A 13,460-nucleotide genomic window follows, 5' to 3' on the forward strand; every position below is an offset into this window, starting at 1 on the left:
GTATCATGAACATATTGTACATACTGTAGGCTACTCTCCAGTATCACATTAAGGTACATGGTATTTACCATTATAAGCCAGCTTTAAAATATTAATATGAAACCTAGCATATGTTATAAGCACATCTCTTGCTGTCATGTTTTTGGATCTCCTTCATTCCTTCAAGTACACACACACACACACACACACACACACACACACACTGTGCACTGAAGCAAAGCCTTAAAGTGGTTAGTCCTCCACACTGACAAAGAGAGAGAGAGAGAAAAAAATAACTAACATAAACAAAGCCAGAAACAAAAAACCTCCATCCCCCTTTCTGATCTCTTAGATCCTCCTCTTTCTGCTCCGCTTCTCAGTGGGCTCACAGCACGCCATCTCACTGCCTTCAAATGCGCTGCTGGCCCTTTAAATCCTCTCTATTATAATTCCTGGAGCGAGCAGCTGGCCATAAAAAAAGATCGAGAAAGAAAGGGAAAAGCACATAGACTCTTCAAAACACAAACCCAGACACACAGACATGCTTGCTCTCTCACCTATTCTCCCTGACATCTGAGGGTGGGGGGGCCACTGTGAAGGATTTTCCAGCCAGCAGAAGTGAACAGGGAGGAAGGCAGAAGAAGTTTCTTCACAGACAGGCTCGGATCACTCTGCAAGACAATGCATTCCTGTCGAGTTTTACCTGCTCCTCTTTGGATTTGGTAATTCTGTAGACTGAAAGTTCTTCAAACGGTCTAAGAGAGAGAGACTGAGCAAGAGAATGCTCCCTCAGGTCATAAGGATTTTATACATCTTGTCTTTTTTCTTTTTCCAAGGGGGCTTTATCAGGTAAGACAAGCAGTGGTTTTTCATAGCATGCATATATTTGTTGTGTGGTTCTTTGCACAGTGTATATTGTGAGAAATGCCATATTGATTTATTTTCTTTTCTTAAGAGTAATAGTTGGGAGAGATTTTGGGTCAAACATGCAAAAAAAAAAGCATTACTCTGCTTGGAACTAACTCTATGTTTTATCTGGAAACTTGAGTTGAAGCTTAAACTAGATGAGAAGAGTTTTATTTTTTATTTTTACAATTTCAAAATAATGACTGGTGAATTTAAACTTTCTCAACACAGAGAACAATCAGTCTATGAAAATGTGATTCAAGCAAATTTAAAAATTCTATGCAGCTTTTTTTTGAAAGGAGAGATGAAAGCTGCTGAAATAAGCTCTGAAAAGAGATGAAAAGCTGCTCCTCCTCTTTGTAAAAATTCAAGCAAATGTAATAAATTCTATATATAGCTTTTTTTATATATATATATATATATGAAAATATTATGTTGCTGAAATAAGCTCTTTGTAAATATATAAAAATATATATATATTGTATATATATTTCAAAATCATTTAATAGAAACAGACAAGTTTTTAATTGAATGCAGGAATCATAAAAAATTTAATTTTGATACCATTTTATATATATATAAATATATAATATATATATAATATATATATATATATATATATATATATATTGCCTGGAGTGCCTAAGAAACCACATAAACAATATCCAACAGCACAAAACTCATTAGCTCACAGAAAGCTATTTAAATCAAAATATAACTATAAAACAAACAAAAAAAAATTAAAAAGAATTTGAAAGATAGAGAATCTAAGTGCTATTTAAATCATACGATAGCTTTTTAAATAAAAAAAACATCCAACAATTTAAAGAAGCTACATACAGCAACTGTTAAAAAAGGAAAACGATTTTCTCCCTCCCTCTCTCTATCTGAATACAAAAAAGTGAAAAGTTTTGCAGCGAATGCACTCCCTGTTTCATGCCCCATTGCATCCAGGTGTGAACAGGCTGGAGTTCAATTTGCATAATCCCAAAGCCTGAGTCAGTCGACGAGCATCCACTCTGAGAGAGCAAGGGAACTCCATCGAGAATCAGAGTGAGGGATGAAGAGAAGATGGAGTGAAGTCATTCTAGATGAAATTACAGGAAAAGGGCTGGGAGTCATGATGATGTAACGAAAGGTACAACTAGTGAAGGTGTGAGAAAGGAGTGCATGAGTCAGCCAGGGACAGGGTGACTGGCAGAGGAACATGTTGTAGATGTTGCAGTATGTCACATGTTACATGTACACACGAGCACAGAAAGGCTTCAGGACCTGTGGTGTGACTTACAGGCGGGAGATGACATCCCTTAGCAATGGCACTCACCAGCTCAGTGTGTCAACCTGCAGACACTGTGTGGGCGATTCAGAGCGGACCGAACATGGAGGCAGAGATGAGCGCTGCTTGGGCAGAGCTGTCCGACTCTAAGTTGAGGGGGCGAGAATGGCTGTGAAAGGAGCCGTGCAGAGACCTGGGTAGAAATCCAGCAGGTGGCTGATTAGCAGGTAGACAGGTCACGAGCACAGCCGCAGATATCGGCAGGAACTTACAAAACATACTGGAAGGAAGAGTGACTCACAACAGCCTCAGCATGTCTGTGCAGTCTACAGGTCAGCTGTGTTGTGATTGAGTGAAGATGAATATGAGAATGTCACTATATGTTTTCACAGACATCTTTCTGTTTCGTAATGAAAGTTTTGAACAGAGTATAACCTCAGGGAAAACATAGGAAGAACATTACCTCGAGAAAAGAGACTAGCTTAGTTTGAAAGAGCAGCTGGCACTGTGTGAAATGAAGACAAAACACAAGGAATAAAAAGTAAAAAAAATAAGCAAAAAAAAAAAAAACAAAATAAAAAAACCAAACAGCTCAAACTTTGTATCTAAAAAATAACAAAAAAAAATAATGAAGCAGTATACAGTTTTCAGCGCTGGGCTATGCACAAATTTCAGGCATGAGAACACCATTTCCACCAATCAGGAGTGTGTGCCAAATTTGTCCCCAAAGTCACACCAGCACAGCTCTCAGCAGCAATACTAATGCAAAGGTCAGGGGCCACTGAGCAAAACGCTTGTTATATGTAGATTCTCTGCACACACCTATGGAATACTTGATTCTGATTGGCTGACTGAACCTGAAATATTTCTGAATAATGCCACAGCAATATTGTACTTCAAGTACTCCACAGTCTCTATATAATAAATATTTTCAAATGTAAACACATGATATAATATAATATAAGTAACAATTTAGTATAGGAACCAATTCTCACTATTAACTAGTTGCTTATTAGCATGCATATTACTAGCACAATGGCTATTTTTAGTACTTATAAAGCACATATGGCCATATTCTACATGCCTAATCCTACCCAATACCTAAACTTAACGACCATACTAAGAAATAATTAGCAGTCTGAGATGAAAGTCATAGTCAACAATTAATTAGTAGCGAGAATTGGACCTTAAAAATAAAGTGTGACCATAATATAATATAATATAATATAATATAATATAATATAATATAATATAATATAATATAATATAATATAATATAATATAATATAATATAATATACAAGTAGCTGATAATATATAATATAATGAATTATAATTAATATAATAGATATAGATATAGATTATATATACAGTATAGATAGATGCATAATGGCTTTATTGAAATTGGGATATATTTTTTCAGGATTCTTGATTCATGAATAAAAAGTTTAAAATAGAATAGTTATATAAAACAGAAATCTTTTGTAATAATGTAAAATATTTTTTAATAATTGTATTCTATTACAAAAAATATCACAAATTTTTGATCATTTTAGCCACCTTTTGGATTATTTAAAAAATCTGCTAATCAGGATTCAACAAGCAACTCTGATACAACATTGTTATTCACACATTTTGCTCCAACAAACCAGTGCTTGCACCTCAAATACACAAATATTTGTCTGTCTATCTCAGCAGCTCTGCTGTGAAAACAAAGAGAGCATACAACAGTATGCAGAGTGGTAGATGGCGGGGCAGATTTAACCCAGGGTTTGCAACAAAATTGTGGGATAGCAGCACAAGTTGTTCAGAGATTTGAGCATGAACATACAACAGAGAGGTGACAGACTGTTGTGCATCAGTGTGAATGACTGTTCCTGGCCAATTTCTTTTACCATTGAGGTGTGTAAAATGTGCGTGCCCTTGTTTTTTTTACAAAGAGTAAATTGTACTGCATGTGGGGCACACAAAAACTCTGAGAGGTCTAAAAGGATGAGGGATCTTGTTAAAAATTAAGCAGTGATAGAGAAACCATTACATTTGTTCAGAAATGTTCCCAAACATAAACTATTCCCTTATGTTTTTGGTACTTGACACTTAACCTGGCAAAAATGTCATTTTGAGCCTGAGCGCATAGCCAGTGGGCTATGGTGAAATGAATTTCTTTCCACTGCCAACTCCCATACAGCACCACAGCAAGAGAAGCACAACATGAAGTGTAACTAATGCGGTTGGGCCACAGCGCCTCATTTAAATGAAGGGCCTGTGGGATTCTCATCCTGCTCGTGGTCTGACATACCGAAGCCCTACTGGAGGTTGCTACATTGAGCTATTACTTTCAGCACAATTAAAAGCACATAAAGGAGTCTTTATGTTGTTACTAATTCAGAGACGGCAAAACAGGTTAGCGTCCAACGAATCTATACTCTACAGAAATTTGTATCGCACTGTTCCAAAATGGAATGAAAGGCAACTCATTACATAGGACCCTATATTCTATGGAAGCATCAGTACCACCACAGAACCTCAAACATGGATTCTTCATCACAGCAAGTCTCTACTCTGCACAAATAATGTATGGGAGAACTTTAATGTTAATATAGCTACATTTACATTACATTCACATTTTAATGTTATTATTCATATTTTTATTTATTAATTTTATATCACTAAGAAATATATCACTATTGTAAAAAGAGGATGGAACTGGTTGCAATGATACACTACAGTAGCAAAATGACAATAATTATGTCTTCATTTCTAACTATGCAAGAGAACTTCGGCAGAAAACTGCAGAGACAGTGACAACAGGTCACTGTGACAACAGGTTTATAAAGGCATTTCGTCACAAAGCCAAGAAAATGCTGTAATCATCTGCAAAACTGTTCAAAATTATGTGAAAAAGCATAACTACAGCACACTGCATTCCCAAATGCACATTAAACTCACAGTACATGGAGAAATGGGGATTACTACAACATTACTGTGATCCGAGCTGTTCTAAGATGCTAAAAACAATGGATCATGAGTTGCTCGCATATAAATGAACAATGCAACAGACTATAATGAAACATCAACCTTTAGCAATTTGATAAATGCATTAAGATTGACAGATGCTTTGCCAATGAAATGCAGCAAAACACAATGTTACAGATCTTTTATGTTGTTATGAGAAGCCTAAGTGTAGACTTAATGGGAAACACTGGAATATCATATCTACAAAGAAAATGGGCAAAACCTAGTGTCTTAGGAAGTAGCACCTCCAGCTAAACACCCTTTCATGCCTTCAAATTCTGCCTTTTCAGCTCACTATAGGTTTTGGAACAGGGCACTTGTCTTGCCACTTTGCATGCTGGTCACTTTGTCACATCCAATGATAGTACAACAAAATTGTTTGGCTGAAGCAAAAGATCTCATAACAGCTGGACAGCTTTGACTCATCTAATCCTGAGGGGAGATCTTTCAAAAAGATAATAGGAAGCAAACAGAGGTCTTGGCAGGAGGTGCTGTTTGTAATGAAAAAATAATACAATCGCATAGCCATTGGGAACGAATGAGCGCAATACCTGCAGATCAGGAAAATGAAGCATGCAAACAGCACATCCCCAGACTGTGCTACATGACACAAGGTCATTTACTTTAGGGATGGATAGTAAACACAAGTAACAACACCCACCAGGACACATCAGTCTCTCAGTCTCTCTCTTTATCTTTTGCTCCACTTTCCTGTTCACTAGCCTATGTCACGCATGGCTGCTGAAGCAGTTTTGGTAGGTGGGTGGGGGGAGATGGAAGTTGAAGTGGGGATTACAACTGTGCGCGTCAGATAACACAATGTCAGGGAGCGAGGCGGCACTTTTTTCGGCATGAAATGAGAACACAAGCAGGCTGGAGCCGTGTAATTCCACTCAACGCTGAATAAATTATTACCCTCTGTAAGGGCACCCCTTGACTCCGGCCCACTATTGTAGAAACAAATTAAATTCAATAGTGCTAATCAAAGCTTTTCAGTAAATGCCTGACTAACGCACTGACCTCCAGACGGGATCAGAAACTGGGCTGCGGCGACCCAGTGTTTGGTTTATTGATATTTCTGGTGTCGCGGTAGTTACGAGAGTGCAGATGCTAGCAGCTGGAGATTTGCTCCGCCGGTCAGTTGCCATGACAATTCTGGTTTATTGATCTATTTAGCTTATGGCCTTATCCATTAACCCTGTACGACAGATGATATTTTTCCTAATGGAAAAACTGAAGCAGCTGCAGTTTCTCAAAAGCATAGCAGCAGTGGTCAAGGAGGATGCAAACAGCCTAAGGTCACGCCACAGGATTCAGAAATACATTCAGAATCATTAGCATGACTGACTGACTGACTGTCTTGACAAGGGAAGTACAACAGGTCATGAGGATGGAGCCACTGAGTCTGGGTTAATGGTATTTAACGTAAAATACTATTGCTATATTTCTAAGACAAAAATAAATAAAGTTCTTTACACTAAAAACAAACAAATTTCAATACTGCTGACTGTATGGCATCAGTCTAATAAACAATAAAATACTCATGGTCCTTAATATACGTAGGAAGCTGTTTTATTCTTAAAACAATCAAATTTGTCGATTAACATTAGCCTACATAAAATACCAATTTTGTTGATTTAAGCAAATGGAATGCCACCCATGCTATTATGTATCATGAACATCAATATAGTATGCTATAGGAGTAACCGGAGCTAGTAGTCTCACTTTTGATTCCAGTGAAAATTTCATGGGTTGATTTATACTATAAAAAAGCACTGACATTTTTACCATTATTACATAGGAAAAACAAATAAAGTTTAAAGGAGTCATATGATGTGATTTCAATGTTTCCTTTCTCTTTGGAGTGTTACAAGCTCTTGGTGTATAACAAACATGAAGTTGCAAAGACCAAAAAGTCTCAAATCCAAAAAGATATTCTTTATAAAAGTTAAGACTCATCCACACACCCCCAATACAGCTCGTTCTAACATGCCCTCCACATCTCTACGTCACTATGTGGGAAGATTTGCATAACACCGCCAAGATGTTCACGCAAAGAAAGAAGGCATTCCTTCAAGCCTCCCTCCACTAACTCAATTCCACGGTCCGCTATGTCGTATAGACACTGTGTGTTTCACTTTGAAAGCGAAACTACTTTGTTTGGCCTTCCAAAAGAGGATGATATCCGCTTCGTCATGCCTGGAACTGATCCGTGCTGGTCGCTGAGGAAATACATCAACTACGCACTGTGGATCGCCGGATCAGCTTTCACCGTGGACGGAGTGGGGTCGTCACATGTGGTTGCCGCAAGCCCACTGGATGCTCCTTCTTAGAATCCGCCGGCCACGCTGTTCTCAAGCCTTCCCGCTTGTTGTGACTCAAGCCGGCCTCCGCTCAGCTCAAGGCCACGGTGTGTGATGCTGTTTTGTTGTTTTGTCAGCCCAATTACTTTGTTTGGCCTTCCAAAAGAGGACACGACTAGAAATCATGTTTATATCACGTTTTTAATGGGTTTTATTTTATGTCTCATCGCTCTGGCCAGACAGGGCATCACAATATGTTAAGGGATGTAACATTTCCGTCACACGCTTGAGGTATTCGGCCAATCACAATGCACTGGATAGCTGGCCAATCACAGCACACCTCGCTTTTCAGTCAACGCGTTTCAGAAGGCGGGGCATAGAGGAGAAACAATAATGTACAGTATGTGGAAAATAATGTGTTTTTTTAACCTTAAACCGCATAAAAAAAAAAATTAATTACACCAAATACACAAAATAATGTTCTCTTTAGCAGCATCATATGACCCCTTTAATGAACACATGTTGACCCCCTATAGTGCAGTAAGTTGTCACGATGTGACTTGCCATTAATCATCCTATTATAGGCTTTTCAGTACTATTTAAAGTAAAACAACAGAAATTTATGAAAATTAATTAACTAAATATATAAAACCTTAATTCATTCACATATAAACTGCTTAACTTAATATATTACATATACAACCTGTATACGATCCCTTCTGTTTGCCAGAGGTTAGCGCTTGAGCCAAAAGATGGAATTAGACTTGCATGACCATGCCGACTTTCTCTTTCTCTCTGTCTGCACAACCAGCTGCAAGCCCCAAGCTCCACTATCAGCTCATCGGGTCTTCCCACATCGCTTCCCCGTTTTCCCTTTCTTCTCTGTCTTTATTTTCACCCTCACCTTTTTGACAAGGTTTTTGGCAACCAATCTTCCTGGCCCAAGCCGGACTACATTAAAAACTGTTTGCACTGACTAATGGCACCAGTGCATGATTCCTGGAAGTCAGAGAGAAAATTTGCATGTGTACAATAGAACATTTCTGCCTGTGTAACTGTTGTGTTGTCAGTGAACCTTCTATATTGGAGACTACATTCCCTGCTTGAACACAGCATGAAAGAACACAGAGCTATTAGCAGTTAAATCAGTGCAGAGCAATTCAAGTCATGCAGCATGGTGACTTCATCTGAAAGACGTTCAAACGTTTTAGGGCACTTCACACTATAGCTTTTGGTGTGACCTGAGGCCATTTGTTTAAGTTGCAGTTGTTTAGTTTAGAGAATCGTTTGTGTTGGGTAATAGCTGATTAAAAACACAAATCAAATTATTAAAGTACACTAAGGAAAGAATATAAAGTTGCAATGAAACGGAACTAGCACAAGATTCAAATGTACCAGATTACCTTAAAAAAAAAAAAAGAAACAACTTTGTTTTATCCATTGGCTGTTGATTTGGATTCTGAATTGTGAGTATTGCAATTGCCATCTTGTGATGCTGATATAGCATGGTTTAAACCTAAAAGTGCAATGTTAAAAGAGACCAGTGGTGGAAAAGTTTGGAAAAAAGCCTTATAACAAGAGGAGAATAGCTACTTGCTGGTTTTACCCACTTTAGTAGATTTAACAAGAAAACAACACTTTAAGCATTGGAACAATCACAGAAATCGGAATCATTTTTAACGTAAATGAACAAGAAGTGAAGGAATTTTACTCTCTATAGTTGTTTTTAGTAAGAAGCAGTGCTGTCCTGCACATAGTCACTTAGACTTATACAGTAGATGAGCTTCTGGGAGTGAGGCCAAACTTAGTCTAGACTCTGGATCCCTTTACCCCCTTAAGCAAAGTATGGACTTCATCCACTAAGTGCCTCTAGGATTCTTGTGTATGACATACCACCCACACTGAGCGCTTCAGGGGAGAGCAACTGTACCTCTCTCTGTTTATAAAGATTAATCACAGCTCTTCCTGTATGAACCAGCTCCTTTGCTCCTTTGCAGTGGGTCAACAGTGCCTGAAAAAATCATTTGTTACTCTGCCGGTGTTCAGAGTAGTGAGGTGCATTGGAGAGTGCTCCAATTAAAGTGGTTATTTCAGGTGTGCCTGAGCAGTCTATCTAAAGTCCCATGTGCCTCACTCCATAAAGATGAGAGGAACATCCTGACCTCACTACGCTAGCATGAGAACCCTGATGGCTCATCCAGACCATTTGTTATCATTTATCACAGTACCTGCGTTCAGATCTATCTATCTATCTATCTATCTATCTATCTATCTATCTATCTATCTATCTATCTATCTATCTATCTATCTATCTACTGTATAAACAATTAAAGAATGTGTTAAATCTTTGACAACAAACTCATCATAATAAATGTCACATTTAGCTCTGTCATAATTTAGTGTGAAATAATAGCAAATGATGTTTCACTGTATGTCATTACCTCTCGTAAGCACCGTTCTTCAATTGAATGAGGACTGCAATGTGTCTGTGAATGGCCACTTGCTTTTTTCAATGTTTCTGTCTGAGTTCAGATGAGCTAAAAGAGAATTTATAGTAATGTGTTACCAGCAAAAATACTCAATAAAGTATCAAAAGCATTGACACTTTAAAAACGACAAAGCAACTGTTCAGAAATAAAAACAAAAATTATTACGGAAGTTCTAAGCGGCCATCCATTATAATTTTTTTTCTTTTTGTTTTTCTCGTTATAACGACTTAATTTTCTCGTTATCTCGACATAACGAAGTTCGTTTTCTCGTTACAACGACATGAAAGTTTTACTGTTGCTATAGTAACGAACTCAACTTTGACAGGCATCTGATGGACAGCCATGCAGGCGCGCTCTTACTGTAGCCTATATTTCAGCAAATTTTGCTTCGCCTAGGTAATAATAACGTCTACAAATACTGTATAAATAAAGGCTGATCAATCACTGTTGATTTTTTCCAGAGACAGTACAACGAACGTTTTGTTTTTGTAATTAACATGTTTAAATGGCAACACCGCACCATTAGAGCTGCTTGGATTAAACTCACTTTTAATTTTCCCTTTATATGAAATAAAATTATATATAATTTGTAATTTGTAGTAGTCATTATGTGGCAGATAATCATGTGTGTTATAAGCTTCTGTTTGAAAAGAGCGTTCATGTGTACGTGTAGTGTATGTGTGTGTGTGTGTAGAAAAAAAACCCATTACAACATTACAGAACAAAAACTGAAATTAAATTAGCCTATGGATTTTACATATACATCACATTTCTCATCAATATGGTTAACAATAAAGATTAGTAATAAGGAAAAAGAAGCACATCAGCCTACATCGTTAAATCCCGTCCTACTGTAGATAAACAGAACATACCCGCTTATGAACTACCTAATCATTAAATTAAAATTAAATTTAAATTAATCATGAGCCTAAAAGAAGCACAAATATAATATATAGGTGCAAACAGAATACAGTGATGTCAACCTTGGTTTTGATAAGCAGTTATTGATGAAACAGAATGCGTTGGTGAAACTCATGCATCTAGCAGGAACTTAATACACAAAATATTCATATTGATTCAAGCATTTAACATTTATGAATTAATTAAATGTCAGTAATAAACAAAACTGCACAAATTATAGCGATCACGAGGAAGGTCTGCGTACAGTAAAGTGGATAGTATACAACACCCCATCAGTTATATTCAGGTCTATAGTGCCACCTGCTGGCGCAGTTTTTTAAATTCTTAGAGAAAATTAAGTCGTTATAACGAGAAAACGAACTTCGTTATGTCGAGATAACGAGAAAATTAAGTCGTTTATAACGAGAAAACGAACTTCGTTATGTCGAGATAACGAGAAAATTAAGTCGTTATAACGATAAAACGACCTTCGTTATGTCGAGATAACGAGAAAATTAAGTCGTTATAACGAGAAAACAAAAAAGAAAAAGCATTGACACTTTAAAAACGACAAAGCAACTGTTATATTACAATACAGTATCAAAAGCATTGACACTTTAAAAACGACAAAGCAACTGTTCAGAAATAAAAACAAAAATTATTTTTGAAACATATGCTGAGAGGCCATAGCGCACCACAAGACCTCAAAGAGTTCCTTTCCCATAATCCCAGGAAGACTGGAAACCGTACACACAAACACAAGCCATTGTGGTCCTCACTCTCTTTCATGCGAAGCAGAAGCACACACTGACAGTGAGGGCAGGAACAGTTGGAGGCTCTAAAATGCAGTGAATGTCCTCTCCACATACTTTTCTGCCCAAATCAGCTCCAGATCCCTAGTACAGGCTAAACAGGCAGGTGGAGAGTTGTTGAAGCCATGTAAAGATAGAATGAGTCAGGACCACCTGAGGGAGAGCTAGTGAAAACAGGGAGGAGAGCTGTGAACTACCCAGCACATATGCAAGCACGCCACAGCCCCTGAGGCACACAGACAGGAGGGCCTCATTACTTGAGCAAGCTAGAGAGTGTAGCAGATAAATGTGTGAAACAACAAGAAGCAGATCTCAGAGTGAATGGATGGAGTACAGAGACTCGTTCAAGTCCGTGGAAATAATCCAGAACCTGATGAGAACTGACACGTCCATCCATATTCATACAGCACAGGCACTTAATGGACCACATTTATCATCCTGTGGTAGCATTCTGCAGGTCCTAATTAGACATTTACTGTACATATGTACACGTGTGAGATGTGCTGTTGGGTATAAGCAGGAAATAGCATTGTCTGTCATAGAGAAGGGAAGCAGAGAGTGACTCTGCGCTGCTGCTTAACTTCACTCATTAAACACTTCAGTTTCCTGGCCTTCATTTCTCTGTCACACCTGAATTCCAGCCCAATTTTTCTGAACTCTCATTTCATTAACCTGAATGGGAACAGAGAGAAAAACAAAAAAAATACAAACCTCATACCAAGGTAATCTTTCTTCTCTGTGGTGACATCTTTGCATTGGAGACAGTGGAGCAGATTTTCCATTTAAGTTTCAGAAAAAGGATGCATTTCAGATAAAATCGTCATTCCATTTTTTGAGATTCTTTCTCTTACACTGTAAAAAAAAAAATACAAGGTTGAAAAAACTTTAACATTTAAAGCAACTTCAGGAGATTTTTGAGTTTGTTTTTGTAGGAGATTTCTGAGTTTTCTCAACTTTTTGCTGTATAAACTGAATACAAGAAGATGAAAAAATGTCCTGGTGACCTTAAACTTTTAAGTTTTCTCAACTTTTGATTTTCTATAGTGTAGTACATACAGTACAAAGCACACACATTTTGTTTAAAACATACTTTTTTTAGAATTAAAACTTGTACTGTCAGGATATTTTAAAGTACTATTAATTAATTCAAATATTAGTACTATTTAGCATGGATGCATTGAATTCAAATTCAAAAGTGACGACTATCACACCGTTATGAGAGATTTTTGTTTCAATGCTGTTTTTCTGAACTTTCTATTTCCCAAAGAAATAATAATAAAAAAAATATAACAGTTTCTACAAAATATTAAGCAGCACAAGTCTTTTCAACACTGATAATAATAAGAAATGTTTCTTAAGCAAATCATCATATTAGAATGATTTCTACAGGATTGTGTGACAGACTGAAGACTGGAGTAATGACAGGAATTACATTTTAAAATATAATAAAATAAAGTTGTTTAAAATGGTAATATTTCTTAATATCACTATTTTTCTGTATTTTTGACTGAAATAAATACAGCCATGGTAAGCGCCAAGAGACTTTTTTCCTAAAGCATTTAATAAAAAAAAATCTTACTGACCCAAACATTTTGAACAGTAGTGTATTGTGTTTAAGAAGGGAAAGACTTGCTTGATTTTCCAAGATTGCAGGTGAGGTGAGAAAATCATAAACATACTTAAATCGCTTAATATTGAAAAGTATTAATAAATAATAAATGGCATTATGCAGCAAGGAAACCGAGTTAACATATGCTGGCCTTTACAGAAGGGTTAGATTT

The 13,460-nt window shown here is 37.0% G+C and overlaps 1 protein-coding gene across 1 annotated transcript in view; it reads left to right on the plus strand.

Annotated features, from left to right (window-relative positions):
- Positions 1-345: 345 nt before the first annotated feature.
- Positions 346-13,460, plus strand: part of glra4a (glycine receptor, alpha 4a) — a 39,714-nt gene continuing 26,599 nt past the window's right edge. Inside the window, exon 1 of the mRNA XM_042770139.1 lies at positions 346-828. Within this exon, the coding sequence (XP_042626073.1) occupies positions 761-828 (68 nt within the window). The 5' untranslated portion in view covers positions 346-760. The remainder of the gene's footprint in view (positions 829-13,460) is intronic.

This window comes from Cyprinus carpio, chromosome A14 (genome assembly GCF_018340385.1).
Source record: "Cyprinus carpio isolate SPL01 chromosome A14, ASM1834038v1, whole genome shotgun sequence".
NCBI lineage: Eukaryota > Metazoa > Chordata > Actinopteri > Cypriniformes > Cyprinidae > Cyprinus > Cyprinus carpio.